Below are 20,171 nucleotides of genomic sequence, written 5' to 3'. Positions count from 1 at the left end.
ATAATTTCCTTCATGCTACTGTGTGAACTGTGCAAAGCTGACAGCTCCTTTTCAGTTTTAATTACAGAGACAGTAATTAACTGAATTGTGTGCATTAAGTAAAATAGTCACAACTTTTGAATTCATTTTCAACATCTCACAATTCTATTAGAAAGTCTTGCATATATAATTAGATCAAATAAAAACATGGAATACACTTGAATGAAACGCAATAATTTGACCAAAGACACAAATCCATTGTTATGACTTGTATCTGCTAATACAAACAGGCCCACAATGACTGCATCTCAGAGGCAGTAACTACGAGAAAGGCAGTGCATTAATTGAAGCAGGAATATTATTGATATCCTTGGGAATCAGTCTTGTGCTTCTGTCAACCCTGACTGACCCTTAGATTAGAGGTTCTTGCTTCATGTTTGGTAGAGGTGTAATACTTAGCTTTGTTGAAATAGTTAGTCTTGGAATACACTTTTTTTTTAATAGTGGGGAAGTATGATCAGCTTTACCAAGTCAAAACAGTGCTGTTCATAGCATTAAAAATTCATGAGTTATGACTTCCTTGTGTTTTGTTTGAGTTGTGAAAAAGCAGTACCTTTTATTGCATTCCTCTGCTTAATTACTGACAGTTTCTCTGGGGAGTTCCAGTAACATTTACCTCATATTTCTAACATACTTTCATCACAAGATCTTCTGCTTGCTTGCAGAGATGCAAGAACTACAAAACCATCACACCAGAGACTATAAGAGGAAGAAATCAATGGAAATCCAGTCTTTTAGGCTCTGCTGCTGTGATCATTAATCACCTTCCCTTACACTATGAAAAAAAAAATAGTTCTCAATTTAATTTTAGTACTGAATGCTAAAGAGGCATTAAGAAATGCACTTACTTCTCTCTGTTGAATATGATGAATTCTTTCCTAACGGTTTCCAAGCACTGCTGCAGGTGTACGTTCTTTAAAAAACAGCATGAATAGGTTGATTAAAAAAGATGAGGAACCATAGACAAAAATCACAACAACACAAACAACACTGAACAAAATGCTTATGAATGAATGCTATCAAGAGGCAATTCGAAGACTCATTAAATTGGGCTGTGATAGCACAATCAATCTCATTCTTTTGGAACAAGTTCCTCACAAAGAATTCCTGAGGATTTTTACATCTGATAGCTCGAGGAAGAACAGCTTGCATGAACATTTAAAATCATTAGGAGTAGCAGCATAATTTATAAAACCTCACTGGGATGATAATTCAAGTCTGGAAATTATTATTAATCTTCTTGGTACTCTTGACTGTTCATACAATGCATCTTTCTACATGGCACACATTAGTCAAGAGTGGAAGAGACAGCTTTAACATATTTATAAATAACAAGACTTTTCATTTTGGGTAGTAGTAGCGAATAAATACTCTTTGTTACTATTTGTCCATGTGTGGGAAGTGTTTTTCGCAACTGGCAACAGTTTTTCATACTTTAAATGAGCATCTGTGATAATCTTAAAAATTATTATAGCTTAAAATGTTGTTACTATTTGACTGAAATAAATGGTTGCTTTTCATCTTGCTTTGGAGACGATTTATGCAATGTATAAAATGACAGAGAGGTTGAGTATATTTTCAGAGGTGATAAAGCTGAACATAACTGAGTTTGCCTGTTAGAGTGTAAACAAAATGCCACTGATGGCAGTCACAGTTCCCATCTTACCAGTGGGCAGGTTTCCTTAGCTCCATCTTTGGATTTGTTTTTGGCAAGTCGCTTTTTCTTTTTATGGAGAGGCTTGGACTCCAAAATCATTTCTTCAAGTTCAAATGTGGGATCACAGTTCAGTCTTCCTTTCTGGTACAAAAGGATTCAAAGTTACTCTTTGAAGCATCGTTGTGTTTTTTAATTTGCTTGGCAAGTGTTAACACCAGTAATAATGAACAAGCCCTTCAACCACAACAGTAAAATGAAAACTGCCTTTATAGGCCTGAAGTGATGCTCAAAGTTTAATAAGGGAGATAAGATAAAAATCATATTATAAAGCAATTATAAAGAGTTAGATCCTCTTTCTAGTTATAAATAGATATATTCCTACAGTGACAAAAATTATGTTACCCCAGTGAGAGAGATTAATCTGGCCCAGGGTCTTCACCAGAATATCAGTTAGTGCTGTAAAGTAATAGTGACACCAGTAATAGTGCAGAAGAGCTTGGGAGTACCTCTGAGACCTTGTTGAAATCTGATTTGCTGAAGTGTTGCAGTGGATTCATTTAATTAGATGCTGTCCATGAGAAAAAAAGGAAGGAGCATGCCTGTTTAGGTTAGCAACATTCATATAGAAAAGGGTTCACAGTGTTATAGAATCCCAGGTTGGAAAGGATCTCAAGGATCATCTGGTCCAACTTTTCTGGGCAAAACCACAGTCCCCAGTCTGGACAAGATGGCCCAGCAACCTGTCCAGCTGAATCTTAAAAGAGTACAGTTTTAGGGACTCCACAGTTTCCATGGGCAGATTCTTGAAATGGCTAATTGTTGTTGTGAAAATTTTTGCTCTTGTATCCAACTGGAATCTTCCCAGGAGTTAGTCATACCCAATACCTCTTGTCTTTTCCATGTGACTCCCTGTAAAAAGGCAGTCTGTCCTGGTAGCTAACCTTTAGGTAGTGAGGCATGGTGATAAGGTCTCCCCTAATCCTTCTTTTCTCAAGGCTCTACAAGCCCACTTCTCTCAGCCTTTCCTCTTGTGATCTATTTCCCACTCCTCTGATCATCTCTCTGGCCCTTCTCTGGACCCTCTCCAGCCTGTCCACATCTTTTTGTGTAATGAGGACCAAAACTGAACACAGTATTTCAGGGGTGGCCTGGCAAGTGCTGAGTAGAGTGGGGCAATGACTTTGTCTCTGTTGCACTTGTTGATGTGAGTCAACATCCCCTTGGCCATGGCAGCACCCTGGTCACTCACATTGAGCTTGCTGCCCACCCAGACCTCCAGGGCTGCTGGAGCTGTTCCTCAGCTGGATAGATCCCACCCTGTGCTACACCTCTGGACTATATTTTCCCAGGTTTAAGACCTTACACTTGTTGAACTTCACAAAGATCTTGTCAGCCCACTCCTACAAAGGTGTTCCTGCAGGGTAGTTCTCCCAAGATGTCCACTCTCCCACTCAGTTTGGTATCATCAGTGGACTTCCTCAGGGTACACTTGACCCCACAATCCACATCACTTGTTAGTTTTAAGTGTGTTGGACCCAATATTGATCCCTGGGCAACCCCACTTGTGAGAGGCTCCCAGTTTGAGGAAGAGATATTTCCATCTCCCCTGGGTGCAGCCCATCAGCCAGTTCCCCACCCATTACATGGACCACTTTTCTATACCATAACACATAAATTTCTCACAAAGGAGACAGTGGGAAACTGTCTCAAAAGCCTTAGAGAAATCCAGGTAAACAATGAGAACCGCTTGTCCCATATCAGCTGAACAGGTTACCTTGTTGTTGAATATGATAAGGTTTGGAAATCCCATTTGTCCTTGGTGAATCATTGCTGGCTTTTCCCAATCAGGTGCTTCATTCTAATCTATTATTCTTTTTCTATTCTATCCACTTTCTGAAGGTTTTCCTTACTCATTACACATATTACTTAAATATTTTGGATTCTTCATTAAAAAAATGCTATGCTAATTTCTGGTGCTTGAATCAAATTTTAAGATTCTTTGTTATATCAGAAAGTCCTTCACAAAAAATTTGCAAACAATTTGAATTGTGCAGTGGAAGATGTTAAAAGCAACCTATTTTCCTCTGGGACTTCTGAGAGTTCAATCACACCATTGTCACTCTCAAGGTGGAAGTACTAAAATAAGTCATATATAAATGACAGATATTTATAGTAAGCAAAGACACTAAGCAGCAAAATCACATCAGAAACTACTTGTATAATTTGTGGTGTCCTACAATGAAACATTTGGTTTAGAGATCACTCCATCATTTTTATTCCTAGCAAACTCTCTATAGTGAGAGCATAATATTTAGATATCTGATGCCTTTTTCTGTATATTATCCAGCCAGCTTTAGTAGAACATATTTGGTTTTTATCCATAGTTTTTAGATTTGATTGAGTACTTAAAAAATATTTCACTTTAATTCTGAAGCTTTAAAAATAAAAACAAATTTTATTAAAAAAATCCCTACAACAATTTATGACTCCAAGCTGAAAATGAAGAAACAAACTAAGCTATAAAGAAACACATGTGCAAGTTAAGTAAGAACTATGTTTATGGAATCAAATTAAGCTGTTAGAAATTAAGCTATGGGACATTGCTCCCATGGGCCTCCTGTGTCCCTCCTAGCTGTGGAAGGCAGACAAACCCCTGACAGTCAAAGCAAGCTGTTAAAATTTATAAAACTCTCTGGTTTCAAAACACAGGTCACAGGGCCCCAGTTCACCTTCTCACCAAAGGAGGAAAACCAAGAAATATTATGTTGTGTGTCCTCAGTTAATCAGTGAAAGTTTTGCTGGTGCTACCAAGAGAAAGTTCTTGGAAAATGTGTGACCAAGCTTGGTCTCATGAAACAGCAAAGCTTCTATCAACAGAGATGTTGGGCTAGAAAAGACACTTTGGTTCTCACCTCACTGGTTTTCCTGACACACTTGATCGACCAGGTGGAACAAGCCCTGCAATATCAGACTCTTCATGGAAGAGTCTGGTAGAGCTTGTAATGGGACTTTCAGATTAATCTGGATAGATAAATGAATCATTTTACTCTTATTTCCTTTTAAATGAAGAATATTATTTTGCTTTTATAGACATATTATAGATTACCACTTCAGTTTTATAGATGCTGCCAAAACACAATGAAATGAATCCAAATGTGATAAGAAAAGCTGTCTTTGCAGAGTCTGACTCCTGGAACCCCACCTATGTTGTATCTTTGGGTATGGGGAACTGGATCTCCCTTGTGAAATCCTGTGTTGTGAAGTTTTCCACATGCTGACAGTTGTGGATTAAACTTTTAGCTGGAAGTAGGAAGTTGAGTTTTGCCTCAGAAGCAAGTCCACACCTCTGAAATCTCAAAGAGCAGCTCTAACTTGAAAAAAGGAAAAGAGGAAGTCAGTCTCCACTCCTCCTGTAGATCCACACCCCAGGAGAATGGAGTCCAGCAGGCCAAGAAGGAGCTTGGTTCTGGATTGCTTTGCTTAGGACAGGGATCTGAGATGGTGTGGAGGAGGATCCTGGGCTGGCAAAGCAATTATTCCAGCTGCATGGACATCAAGTAAGAGTGAAAGAGTCATGGCCTGGTAGATATGACATTCACCTCTCCAGCTCTCTAGCACTAGGACTGAGCTACAACATTGCTCTGGAGTGCCTGTAAGAGGGGCCAGCCTTTCCCTTCTCCTGTTGTGCTTGTTACCTGCTGTGTTCCTGGTCTTTCTCCCAGTTCCCTGAGGGAGACCCTGCTTGCCCACCCACAGCTCTCTTCTCCTGCAGGATGTTGCTTCCAGAGAGGCTCTGGTCAGGTGCCAGAAGCCCAGCAATCATGGAGAGCAGTGTCTTGGCAACACACCTGGCTGCCTTTGCTCCATTCTGCAATGATCTCTTACCTTCAGCTTCTGGAGGCCTGGATCCTCTCCCCATCATGTTTATCATGAAGTCTGATGTGCACCTGGGTGAAGACAGGGTCCACCTATTCTAGCTTCCTCATCTTTATTTACAGTTGCATAATAAAAAAACCCGGAAACAAAACTTGGTATGCTACAAATATGTTGTTTTGACAACAATTATAGTGCAACATGGCTGAAAAAAGTGAAGCAGCATATTAGCACCACAGTCATTGCTTTTTATTCATAGCCCTCAAATACATTTAACTTGAAAATGAGCAAAAAGGAAATATCCAGAAAATACCAACAAAATGGGACCACAGTAAAAAAGAAACCACCGGATTCTCTCACAGAATCTGAATGTTTTATTGTAAGAAACTGTCACAAAGAAAATACGTCAGCCTTTTGGAACACTATTTTTTAAGTGAAAAAGTAGCAGCATACTGGGATGTTAAAAAGTTTTCCAAATGTTATTCAAATGTCTAACTTTCACTGCCACAACAGTCTTCTTGGCATTCTTTGTCTCAGAGTTAACTCTGACAATCATTTGCTCTAACAGCTGAAATGCAAAGTCTGGAAAAGGTTTTCTTTTATTTGAAAAGGAACAAAAAGTGAACGAAGTTTAATTAGTTTTTGTTGTGATCTATTGAAATGGGACAAATTTTCTCTCAGCTGTGAGTGAGTGAATGAAAGCAGAATCCAAAGTAAATCACTGAAGAGCAATAAATGCAAGCATAAACAAGTAAAAAAGCAGTGATAATTAAAGTCAGAATTTACAAACACTGTTCACCTGGAATATTGACTTACGTTGGGAACAAAGCCTGGGGTCACAGCTTTCTCTAGAACAGCATCCCAGTTGACATCAGCTAGGTATGGAGAGTTCTGGATGTCTGCAAGGCTTGAAAGGCGACACTCTGGGTCCTTGATGAGGAGCTGTGATCAAGCACAAGGCATTTTCTAAGGAACTGGATGCCATACAGAACAGTAAATGTACTACATACATGAATTTTATGACACATATTTTTAAGTAAGAAAATGGCTAGGGAATCTTCTAACAGATGCTAGAAGTCCCAATTTAAAAAAAAGAATTAAAAGTAATAAGTCACAGGATATGAGTACAGTTTAATTGCCACCAGATGGCTGTTGCAGGCATGAAGTGTATAAATGTATTAGCAACAAAAGTCTGCTTACAAATACACAAGAGCTCTTCTGAAAGGAAACATCACAGATCAATGCCACCCAACAATTTGTATTTTCTCTTTAATATTTTGGAAAATACAGCTACACTGAGAATCCTGGCAGAAATTAAAATTATCCACCTCACTGCTCTATTAATTCAAGACTACATTGCTAATTGCTGCTAAAGACGTATTTTTTTTTTATTACTCTATTCAGACATTCACAAAGATTTCCTGTTCAAGTATCAGTATTGATGATCTGAAATACCTAAAAGAGAGAGATTATCTTTGTGGTGTAGTTAGACAATTAAAGCAAAAAAACCCTTGGAGTTTAGGAAGAAAACAATTTTGAGGGTTGGATGCATTCAGAAAGAGCCCTGCCTTGTGGTTTAGTGATGTTTGCAACAAAGTGGCTCAACTTTTATTGTTGCAACTACAGAAACATGGGTCAGGAAGAAATACAGCCATTCTAATTTCTCATCTCCCTGTCTGGAAACTGCAGCAGAAATTCAGAGGGCAGAGTGGTCCTTCCTTCCCTGTCCCACTTGCATATCCATACCTGGGGAGAAATGAGGCCAGGCACAAACAAGGAATTACTGATCCCCAAAATTTTATTATCACTAGTGAATCAGCTTTAAAATAAAAGAAATTAAAAATTTTTACTTCTTTGAAGCCATGAAAAGCCTGAGTCTAGGCCTAAGAACACAGCACCTTCTGAAGAGAAAATACCGCACCACTCGCATTCAGCAGCCTAGAAATTAGCTCTAAGCTCTGCTCTCTTAACTTTAGATGTTGACTACCTAATGTGAGTCTGATGCTTTTTCCAGTGTTGGGGAGGCTTCTGGAAGAGGAGAAAACAGAGGACAGAAGGTATTTGTGCTTTCTTACCTTTTTCAGTAGTGCTATCATGCCCTTGCACCATGTGGATGAGTAGTGAACTCTTTCGATCTTGAACATGTTGAGGATCTCATCAATGGGGGTGGCTGAATGAATTTCATAGGGCCTCTGGGATAAAATTAAATCAACATCAAGTCAGAGAGAACGGATAAAAGAGTGCAGACTAGTCACATTTTCCTGAGTTCAGTGTTGTTTATATTGAAAATATCAAAACCACAAAAACGTTGTATAACAATTTTAAGTCTAATGCTCGGTGTGTGTGTGTGCTTTTCTTTTGTTGCAATGAATGTAATTACTCATAGATGCATTTCCTCTGCAAATTTTTCTCTCATGAAAGGAATTATCAGTTCATATGAGATGAATAAATAATTTTGTTCCTGGGGCATTGCATGTGTAATGTGGATTTTTTACTACTTTTTGCTTGTAATACTAGTGATCAGTTCTTGCAACCTAAACCAACAAAACTGATGACAAAAGGAGTTTTGTCATCCTAATTTTACTGAGTAGTAGATAAAAAAATTAAAAAATGCTTACAAAAGTCTGTGTCAGAATCACAGTAAAAAAGTAGACTCCAAATCTCAATCCTTCTCCTTTGCTTTTTTTAAAATCCAAAGTTAACATACTACATGGATCTGCTGTCATGTGTTTGCAGTGCCTAAATTCTTCTATAGATGAAGAAAAGCTCTGGTCTTTGCAGTGCTTTGGTCATTAAGTTTTCTCTGATTCATCTTTTATTACATGCAGAATTTGGAAATAAAGGACTACATATAAATTTATATTCTTGCTATTTTCTGTGCACATACTTGTGTGTTTGAAGCAAGTTGTTATAATTATACTTAATGTATTTTTGTAAACAAGTAAAGAGAGTGGATTGCTAGTGAATTAAGCTGTACCCAGCAGGTGATAAATATGTGATATGAGATCTGCAGCTAAATGCCATTCTAGCAGCAGTGTGGAAATTAATGCATCATAATTCATAATCAACAGAGAGTTACCTATTAATCCAATATCCTGAACAGCAAAGGGCAGATGCTCATTACCTTGACTAAGAAATGAATCATCCCTTTGCTAGTATTTCCTAGTAGAAGGTTATAATTTAAGAATATTTCTAGGTGTTAGTTATCTAATCTGTTAAGGAATTGGAGTCACTCTTCATAAATACCCAGGACATGTTCTTATTCTAGGACAATTCATGCATTTAACTTCCATATGAACGAAGCCAAGTGCATTCCAAGGCACAGGGGTGTTCCAAACATAAATTCAAGGAGGGTCTAAATCTTTTTGCTTTGATTCACGTTCAGTTAGCCCATTATCATTTAGCTGTACCATGTTCATCTGAATTCCACAGGACTTAAATGTCTGCTTTAAATGCATAATTTTCCTGAATTGGGTGTAAAGTTGTCAGTTAAAATAGTCTGTAATATGTTTTTCCCTACATGTGGTAATGTTGCCATTAAACAGTCATTAAAAATGAAACTTTTACATGTTTTCTGTCACCTAGAAGCAATGTACTGCTGACTTAACTTGATCTAACAATTTGATCAATAGGATCATTGAGACAGATTGTACATCAATTGTTGAAAATGGCAATTAACTCCAATATTACCAACTATAAGGAATTATGAATCATCAAATGTTTTTCTGTTAAGGATGTTTCTGCCCCTGCCTTTTTTCTGACAGGAAAATCCCTAAGGATTTTCTTGAGCAGGTTCAGATGGCAACATTTTTATTTAAAAAAAAAACCTAACAAGAAATTGATTCAGTCTCAACTTTGCCTTGTTTGTAGCCAGATTGACTTATTCAGGAAACACTGTATGATCTTGGCAAATGGATATCGTCCCATATAATATTTAATTTTTAAAGTGAATTGTCACATCAAAGCGATCTTTTGTGATTAGTCTTGGGAGTTCAGCTTTCATTAACAATCATTCATTGCTCTCCGTTCTTGGAGACAGTCACTGGTGAAAGGGTTGATATAAAACCACCAGAAACGTTCTCTAAATTTACTGTAAGTGCAGCTATAACTACTGTCTGTGACTAGGACTAAGGATGTATTATGCTTATCACTGCCAGACTTTAACTCCTCCATTGCAGGAACAATGTCAGTCTAAAAACTCCCTAAGGTTTGAGAATTATGGTAGAGAAAAATTTATAATAATTGTTAGTTTGTCATTTATGTTAAGAAAGGTGTTTAATACTCTATTTTGAGAAATGAAACAGCCTTTGCATGGGAGAGATCTTTGTCTCAGGAGCATGACTTTTGTTATTCTTATGGAAACACAAAATAAAATCGCCAAATTTTAGGCCTTTGAAAAAAGTAGCTTCTGAAGTAACAATATGCAGACACTCTGAAATTAAATTTTCTATTTAAAAGAAAGAATAATAATTATTTCTTATTTCCATTTTCCTTTATCTGTTATACTACATGAAATTGTGAGATCTTTGTGGGATGAATTGGCAAGACAAGGGAACCAAACTTTATTAGTGTCATAATATAAAAAACATACTGCAGTGCAATAAAATCCACTTTCCAAAACAGGCATGAAAAATAATTTTAAAAGCCCCAAACAGCTGCTTTAGCTATGTCATCATCCTGAAATAGTATCTAAATTACTGTTTTCTGTGGGGAATAGTAAATATTTAAGCAACTGACTGAAATCCTTTGAATCAAAATGGAAAAGAGTTTTCCATTATCTTCTGTGGTATTCGACCATGCTCAGGAAGACTTTTCATTAAGCTTATTCACATAATTGATTAGATAAGAAACAATGCACTGGCATCTAAGCATTTTCTGTAGTTGGGCCAGGCATCTTAGGAAATTACATTAGATCTCTTATGGTATTAGCCAAGAGAATCAAAGAGAAAATAGAGTGTGAAGTAACTCAACTCCTGTTTGAAAAAAAAAAATACTATTGTTTGCAATTCAGCATTGCAAAGAAGCTGTTAAACATCAGGCCTTTCCTTAGCCAAAGTGAGGCAAGTTTCCATAATATATTTGAGTATGGGGTGAAACTTCCCCATGAGTATTTTCAGCTGGGAAAGAACCAGGACAGCATTCCTGAGCTGGGCCTTGGACACTCAAATTTTATCCTGAAGAGTGCACTCGGGGCCACTGCAAACTTGAGATTTTTGTAAGATAACAACAAACTCCATCATTCTTACCCAACCCCTCAGTAATTCATACGCTGTAATTCCTAGCGACCACCAGTCTACCGGGTACGAGTATCCTGGACCTCCATCCATGAAAGCCTGGAACACTTCTGGAGCTAAAACAGTAAATCAAATTGAACAATAAAGCCTTTCATTAAGGGTATTATTTCACAGCTGAAAAATGAATAAGGACTCAACAAACTGGAATTAAATAGATTTAGGAGAACAGCGTTTTCAGGATGTAGTTTCAGTGCCTTGTTTTACTGATAACAAGCAATCTTTGCCAGGCAGGGTATTTCAAAAGTCAGTAAATTCATATGTTAATTCTTACTTGGTTCATTTAAGTTTTAAGTTATGTGAATAAAAATAAGTAATAGTACGGGAAATCTGAGCTGTGACTTAGAACATTAAGGGTAATGTAAACATTTTATGGGAAAAATATCTCCAAGTGAGGTGATTATTCATGATTGATGAAGGTGTTGAATATGGTAAATCTCACCCTTATTCTACATTTGGATATAACTAATCAGACAGGTTTTAAAGCTATTCAACATAGGAAAATGGAACTTAGATAGAAATCCTGACACTGATTTTAAGGTGTGAGAAACTGTCACAACTGGAAGAAAACACACTGTCAATGAAGTAATGACTTCCATAAAAGCAACTTCTGTGGATGAAAAAAAAATGTATTTTCAATACAAGGATCCACTTTGTCTAATTTTATGAAAAAAAACTGTACCAAATAATGTTACTGTAATTTTTTCAGAAAACCGGATATAAATAAGAGTGGATATGAATGAAATAATGAAATGAAATGAAATGAAATGAAATGAAACCAAATTAAATGAAACGAATGAAAACTTGGTCATGCTTTTCTAAAGATTTAACAAGAGAATCTCGTTTAACAAAGTACACTTTGTTAAAACAACATTTTCACTGGAGGTTTTCTAAGCAGCACTGTCCCCAGCTGTAACATCATGCTAGATTACAATTACCATGTGAGCCTCTCCTGCCCATGATACTGAGGCTAGTGCACCACATTACCCCTTATTACCATGGCCTCACTTTGTGCAGTGAATGATGCAGTCTGGTCACACTTCTGACTGGCAGTTTGGGATTTGACTATTTGAGGCACTTAGAGAAGCACCTTTATTAAATAGAAAGGCATTCCTTTTAGCAGTCCTTGAATTATGGATGGCAACCTAATAATTTACAGCTCCAGACCTGACTTCAGAAAGTCTTCAAGTGCCAAATATAATAGCATCCATTCATCAGTTATAGCAAAATTCTGATCTGTAGAATAAAAACAGTGAATGTATGAAAGTGCTTTTAATACTCTTTGACCAGCATGATCTCAAACATGTTTGATGTGAGATCTGCAGGCACCTAAATAAACATCTTTTCTGGAATACGTGTTTGGAGAATAGGTGACCAGTGGATCTCTGGCAGAGGAAAATTGTGCTGTGATCCAGTATGACATAAAACAACAATGCCAGTAGTCATTACACTGAGTTAACTCTTTCTCACCTCCAGATGACATAGCTTCCCCTGGCATGCTGTATCTTCATGTCTATTTTTACTCTTATTTGCGTGTTGCTGGTGTGCAGGCACATCTTACAAGTGTGCAGTGCATCACATAGGTGGTGAGAACATAAGCAGGATTCTTTGTATTACTTTATGGATCAATGCACTTATGTTGCACATCAGGCACCAAACTTACATTTTGAATATCACCACAAGAACCTTGTAGTGAAGGTTTGCTTGACTTAGCCCCATTCGTTATGGTTTTTGCCCACCATGCCTAGATGATATGCAATATCTCATTACACAAAATAGCCTTTTGGCATTTTTACTGAACTATGCAGGTTGGTTTCACTATTTCTTTTATAGCTTTAACATTTTAATAATGAGACAGGTCACTATCTGATTTCTGTGAGATTGAAAGTACTTTATTGATGTAACCTATGATATTGCCAGAATGCTGCAGCTGTTTTGCTAATTTAATGACTTTATTTTATTTTATTGTTCCAATATTCTCAAGGTCAACTCATCCTACATTAAGGAGATCAGCAGAAAATGTTTTATTTTGCCCTGGAGTTGTGAAGCTGTTTTCTCACCTTAAGCTGATGGCATTCTGAGGACAGAATCTGAACAGTCAAGGTCCCGATTTTAGAAGATAGTCCTTTTTTTCCCACTTTAACAGCATTATTTTCAGTCCAGCTGGAATGCCTCTCTGCATGCCATCAGCTCCAATGAAGTGGTTGTAAACACTCTCTTCCCATGGTGGGGGGACTGGCAGAGGGTACAATATGATTTGCAGTACCCTATATGCAGGTTTTTTCCCAGGGTGAAATCTCAACCATGTCAAAGCCAAAAGACCTTTCTCTAGTTTGACAAGGCTGTTGAATACCCATTTCACACTAAGCTTGTGCTTAATGTGTCTGAAAGTCTTTTTGGACTGAGCCATTAGGTGCAAACAGAGGGTTCCAGGCTGTGTGCAGACTTCTGGAGTTTGCCTGCTCATTCAGAAACAGAGCAGGATCTTAGAGAAAGACAGCACATCCTCCAAGTCATGGAATTAACCAAGCTCTGAAGAACTAGAGCTATGAAATACAGGACATAATATTAGATTATGCTGTACAAAATAACTATGCCTGGAGAATTAATTCAGAGTGCAAACTGGTTAGGATAAAAGCAAATAAAAACTCTATAAGGAAAGATTAAATTCTGCATTGTTTTTTTTTAACACCGTTACTTAAATATCTGTAATCTTTTAAAATTTGTACTTGATCCCAGGATGAGCTTGGACAGCCATCCTGCAGCCTGCTCCAGGTAGATTCTTCCAAAGCATGTTCAGATTTGAGTTTGCCAGCTTGGAGCAAAGGCAAGAGCTCTGCTGTGTGCACCTGTTGTGAACATATCCTCTCTTGCCATAACAGATTTAGGATGAGAAGAATACTTCATCTTTTACCCCCATGCATCTACACAGGCAGAAGTATTCTACCTTCAAGAGTTTGTGTGAACAAGAGTGAGAGTATCTGCAAGAACAAGACTTTCATATCTTTTTCCTTTAGAAGTTTCCACTGAACAAAGGCTTTTCAGGAAAATGAATGGGTTCAATATTGGGTGTGATCCTGCAGTATGTTTTGGCCAAGAGTTGTACTTGCAATCACACACACTTAGGGGAAAGGCAGTAGATGTTTGCATGGAAAAAGTTCAACTTTTAAACAGTGAGAATAAATCGAGTAATAGCAAGTCTAGCAGCAAGAGTGAATTCAAAGAAAAGCAGAGAAATGTTGCAGTAGGTGGATCCCACAGGTCCTCACAGTTCCCCTGACTCAATTTCTTTGATGTGGTGGGGAACTGCAGATTCCTAGAGCCGCCTGAAGAATGACCCAACAGCAGGAACTGGTCCAGCCTCACTGCTCACCCTGCTTTGAGCAGAGGTGGGGTAGAGGCTCCTGGGGGCCCTGCTATCACCAGCCACAGTCCTGTGACCCTAATGAAGCTCCTCACAGCACATCTGAGTGGGATGGCAGGGGCCAGGAAGCCTCAGTGGGATCTGTACAGCTTCTTCCTCTGGGCAGTCATCATGAACTGCATCACTCCTCACCTCTGCCCAGATGCTCAGACACCTGGAAAACCTGTCACCCAAAGGACTGGGAACTTTAAAGTCTGGAACTCAGGAGCAACACAGTCTTTTTGTTTGGGTTATTGCTTTTCATGTTTTGCAAAGTCTGATCTGACACCTTTCATGCAACTTTTTGAAAATGACAAAGAAACACCCTTTAAATATCAACGCCATTCCAAGATGGGACAACTGTACTAATTTTAACAGAGCAAATAAAATCAGGAATGTCTCTTTAATGCTAGCACATACTAACTTTGGCAACTAGCTAAGCTAAAAGTCCTTCTATTGCTTCTTTGCTGCATCTATACTTTTCTATTAATAATACACTTTCATTTATTGTTTACTTGCTTTGCTTTCTTGAAAAGTCATGTAAGTGAATCCACTTTTGTACTGTATTGTGTGCTTCAGTGCATTTCTTGATTATCCCTAATAAAAATTTCAGTCAATACTTTTTTCCAACTAATAAATTAAAATAAATCCTCTTCAGACATGTATCTTTTGATGCTTTTGCACTGTATCTTTTTAATAATGCCATACTACTGCAGACTCTAGGAAGTAAATAAATGGGTATTTCTCTCTATGAAAAGCATACTAGAGGACAACCTATGAACAAACTGAATGTAAAAGCAAATCTAGTGGGTCTGCATCCATCTCAGAAGTAATGGCATACTGGGATATCCTCACTCCTGTTCTGTAGGTTTGTGCAAAAGGGAGTAATTTCTGACAAATCCATTTATGTATATAACTACCCACTGCAATTTTCATACCAGTCATATGATCTGCAATGTGAATTACGTAGACAATGCATCTCATATTGCATACATATTTTCCTAGAGATCAGTAACAAAAATAAAGTTAAAAAAAAGAAATTTTATGTAGCTGGTTGGTAATTATCTACCTTTATTTGTGGAAAGATATTAGCATCTAACTATGTGATTCATGAGCTTGAAATACAAGAGAATATCAATGTAAATGCAAATAATGCTAAACAAAATTTTCACTCTTTATTCCTATTGTAAAAGTCCATTTTGTGCAAAGAATAAAATGTTTTAAGTAGGGGTTTCTGAAAATCTGCTGAGTATTCATTGGTATAACTTCATAAATTGTAAGTGGTCTGGGTCTGTGAAATTCAGACTATTTTTAATTTGGTGCTCAAAGGTGAATTTGAAAATGCTGTCCATGATAGAATGATCAATTTGAGGTCTATCTCTTGGTTGGAAAAAAGACAAGCTGCTGTCATTTCTGATGGAGCATCTACAAACTGACAAATCAGTCTATTTAAGCCATAACTTGCAAATCAGTCTTGCAAGACGGATTACTGTCAGGAGCTGACTGTCAATGAAAAGCTAAATATTGCCAATGACATCTGGTCATCAGCTCCTGCACAATGCCCTGTGCCAGTGTTATCAATATGAGAAACTGAAAATGAAAGAAAGAAACAAACAAAAACCCTCAAGTGTTTTTTGCTTTGTTTTTTTTTTTTTTAATTGATCCAGTTCAGGTGGATATATCCAAAACATTTCATAAGAATGAAATCCCTGACACTGCTCATCCAGTTGTCGAGCTACAGCTGTCTGATGTCTATTTGCATCTCAGCAGAGACCCTACATGTCACTGAGGGGAATCAGAGGTTTGTGATTTACTGGAGGGGCTGCAAAGCAACACACTCTGCTGCAGTCATTGCAGCAAATTCACTTCAGTGGTGTGGGTCCTACTGCAGTGCCTGAGATTTCAGATTGGAAAATACATTCCAGAGTCATTAACTGAGAGTCAGTGTAATGTCACACTGCCAGGGATCACTCTCCTTCCACATCTTAGCCCCTGATCTTGGGGAAAAAAGTGTGTGTAGAAATTGATATATACCCATATATACAATGCACACAGCATAAGCAATATTTTGATTAACTAGCACAGGACAAGCTGTTAAAAGGTTGGATGTTTACATCTAACAAACTTGTGAATGATGACCTATAGAACACATTTATAGTTTCACCTTGCTGAATAAGGCTTAAAGCATGACAGATTGAGCTGAATTAAAAATGAACTTGATTTTTGGAATAATATTCCAAGAACCTTGAATCGAGATGTTTCAGTGAAATATTAATTGCTTTCTCAGCACTGTGATGATAATGTAATTTTCACTTTCCCCTGAGAAGTAAATTCAGGGGTCAGTAATTTTTCTGGATCATGGTTTAAATAAAAAACAGAAATCAAACTACAATAATAACCAGTGATCTTCTATCCAGAGTAGAAGCTGTTTCGAGAGCAAAATGGAAGAAAACAACTTCCCTCTCCCTGAATAGAAATGTGGATTTGGTAAACTATCAATTTAGCTCCTAGTGTTTACTTTCTTATGTGCTAAAAAGGTCTAAATTATAGTGGTCAGCCTTCTGACTCAGAGCTTTAGACTAGCCAGCTGCTAGCTTCTATTTTATAAGGCAAAATGCTGCTTAAAGCCTGGGCATGCTGGGATGGCAATTTTCTAGCATGAGGTTTTTACTTGTTATAGCCATGTAACTGATTTTGCACCATTATTCACATTATACACCTCAATAGTTTTAATACTCATACTTAATGCAATTATTCAATCAAAGTAAATAATTTAGATACCATTACCTGGAAACAGACATGGCATTTAGAATGCCTTATTAGTTTTCCATATGGCTGTATAACCTCTCCTGCCCTTATTCAGCGTGCTGTCCTCATACAACCCCCTGCCTTGCTCAACCACTGAACAGAACTCACTTCTTGACCTTGCACAGAGAAGCCCTTGGTGCCTGAACATCTGGATCAGCCTCAGAGGAACAACCTTGAGTTGCTGCCCCTGCTGAAAGAAAGCCCAGCAGCAACGAGCAAGTGATGGTCTCCCATTATTGAACATCAAATTGTACACAAGCACCTTTGTCACTCCATACAAAAAGCTCTCAGTGGCTGCAGGGCCAGTTTTTCTAGCACTTTTTAGAAGGGATTTTTCCAAAAATATCCATTTGATGTTTGGAAGATTGTTCCAGTGCATAGCCAGCAGCTGTTCTGCCCAGTACTGAAATTAGTGGGTCTGTGTAATGGGATTTTCAGGACAGACTGTACCTGACACATCAGGTTCCATGCTCCTGCATCACATACTCCCAGCAGGTTAGAAAATATCTTTGCACCAGTTTATGCATGCAAAAACCTGAGGGGCTGGCCTGACCAAAACCCAGGAGTTATCCAGGGGGCAGAAGGGCCCTGCTGGGGCATTTGCCACCTCTGCTGCTCCTCTGCTCCCCTCAGATCTGCCTGCAGAGCTCCACAGCACACCAGGCCCTGTTAGGCAGGCAATAAATAAATAAACAAACAAATTAACAAATAAAATCCCAAACCAAAACTGCCTCTTGAACTCAGAGTATTTATTAACTGAAGTAGTCAAAGAAATGATTGTATTAGTAGTTCTGCTGGAAGACCTTAAAGGATGGAAGCAGGTCAGAGAGCACAAAGGGGTGAAGAGCAGCTGGAGGTAATAACTTCTTTCCTCACCTCCTGAGGCTCCTCAGCTGCTTTTTCCTATTCTTTAGTGTCAGAGTGGAACCAAAACCTGAATATGTTTAATCGCACATGTGTATAAACATCACAGTGTTTTAGGGATTAAATACTGATGTGTGTTTAATCCTTCCAGCCACGTAGCTCCTATCACAAGCTGAAAATCCCATCAGTGTGGAGAATATATATTTCAGCACCTCAGTCTCACACAGCCACTCTTAGTTCCTGCTTATCAGAACAAAAGAAGGCTCCCTTGTCATGCTGACATGGTGAGATTTCCCTGGGACCCAAAGGTCAGGTCATGATATGACCAGAGAAACTCTGCAGACAGGCAGTCAAACCCCCTGTAGGATAAAGGTGGGATTTTTAAAAACCTAAGCACTGCCTTAGCTGCATTCACAATGCAATGGGCTGCAAAACAGTATTTCATTTCAGAGCACTGTTTAATATCAGTGCAAGAAAGACCAAAGAATGATGACTTTTGAATACTCAACTCAAAGTTTTCCCTGCTATATTTTAAGCATCTGAGAAACAAATACAGCTCTATGGGATAATTTTTTCCATGTGAAAGGTTTATACCAGGACATCCACTGGCTTTCCTCTGAGTTCAATTGTACACCTACAGAGTATTAATTAATAAATATGGATGACTCATAGATTTTAGAAGTTCAGTGGAGCAGTGTAAATCCACAATACTCTGGTAATCTCAGGCACACAGTCATTCTTCACCATGACAGCAGCCTATGAAAGGAGCTGTGAAAACCTGAGATAACAAGCCTGTGAGATAGGAATGGGGTAGTTGAAACCTTTAACATAATTTATAACTGATTTTATTGACTTTGGATTTTTGTCAGGTGTATTTGTGTAATAAAATGTATTTTGTTGCTTCAATTTGAGGTAAAGTCACAGTGCTTCATTTGAATATCTTCAGTCTCTGGCTGAGAAAAACATCAAAGACTCTACCTAGCTCCCCCAAAACCTCCTACCACTAAAGCTCCCAAAATCCAAAACAAAAATAAGCTACAACAGCATCAAAACCACACAAAAAACCCACATTAAAAAGAAAACCCCACCAAAAATAACAAACCTTAAGCCCCCCAAATATAACTTGTGAATGGCAAGGTTTTGCAACAGTCAGAAATAATACACAGATCTATAGAAATTGATAATTCCAAAATATTTCAGGAAGGAAAAAGCATGTGCTGTAGGACTCAAACACACACAAATTTGCCAATAAAAGAAAGGTGACACCTGTCCTGTTTTCTAGACGTGTTTTACTGTTTAACTTTTGGGTTTGTAGCTGAGCACTCTCTTGCAGGGTAGATGGCCATGACTGCAGATGGGTGCCCAGCACAGAGCATATTTGAGACACACAGATATTTCCTTTTATTTGGTTTTTGGGTTTTTTTTTCACTCATAAAGATGGAACAGGGTTGAAAGCAGCAAGGCCTTACAGAGGTGCTTCCAGTCAGCAAACACACACTTCCCTTTCTCACAAGAGGCCAAAGCAAAATCCTTGTGCAGCAGAAGGAGTCACAGCTGAACAGAGCAGCCCATGCACCAGGGACCAGGTCCTGCCCTGCCCTGGCTCTCCTGCCCCACATCCCCATGCACAGAGGAGGGAGCCCTGGGGCCATTTGCTGGCAGCAGCTGTGCCTGCCAAAAGCCAGCCTGGTCCCAAAGGACTTTTTGCATTGCTTGCCAGGGCAGGATGACAGCCTGAAACCATATGAGTGTAAAAAGAGCTATTCCTACAGCAAAGCCTTGACAACACCCTCAGTCACAGGCACTGTAAAAGGCTTGAGCAGTGAATTTGTGAAGGTAAAATCAGGCACAGGTGGCACACGGGTTTCCCAAATCAGCAGAAGGCACAAATTGCCTTCTACAGTCTCAGCCACCTGAAAACACAAGACAAACTTGGAGGATCCCTAAACTCTAAGAAGTTGATCTCATTTCAGCTTTTCAGGTCAGTGGCTTTGAGAGGAGAAGCTGCAGAAGCAGCTGGAAGTGCCCTGCACTGCCTTGTCCTGCACTGCCAGCCTGTTGGCTTTGCTCTTTTCACATTTACTGCTGTCCCTGTCTTTGCTCCTGTGTGTGGTGGGGATTTCACTTGTCCGAATGAACTGGCTGGGGAGGGGGCAACATGGAAACTGACAGGGTTTCTATGAAACCCTGAGAAACATTCAGGTTCAGGTACAGTACATTCTGCATAAACTTTTAA

The 20,171-nt window shown here is 38.5% G+C and overlaps 1 protein-coding gene across 1 annotated transcript in view; it reads right to left on the bottom strand.

Moving 5' to 3' along the window:
* The window catches only part of STK32B (serine/threonine kinase 32B), a 156,371-nt gene that overhangs the window by 19,243 nt on the left and 116,957 nt on the right, over window positions 1–20,171 (bottom strand). The window contains exons 7-11 of the mRNA XM_018924889.3: window positions 10,816–10,919; window positions 7,645–7,761; window positions 6,386–6,511; window positions 1,706–1,837; window positions 888–952 (exon numbers count right to left, since the gene is read on the bottom strand). Of these exons, the coding sequence (XP_018780434.2) occupies window positions 888–952; window positions 1,706–1,837; window positions 6,386–6,511; window positions 7,645–7,761; window positions 10,816–10,919 (544 nt within the window). The remainder of the gene's footprint in view (window positions 1–887; window positions 953–1,705; window positions 1,838–6,385; window positions 6,512–7,644; window positions 7,762–10,815; window positions 10,920–20,171) is intronic.

The sequence above is a fragment of the Serinus canaria genome, chromosome 4 (genome assembly GCF_022539315.1).
Source record: "Serinus canaria isolate serCan28SL12 chromosome 4, serCan2020, whole genome shotgun sequence".
Classification (NCBI taxonomy): domain Eukaryota; kingdom Metazoa; phylum Chordata; class Aves; order Passeriformes; family Fringillidae; genus Serinus; species Serinus canaria.
Note: the sequence above shows the minus strand (reverse complement) of the source record. Positions and strands in the feature narration are given on the sequence as shown.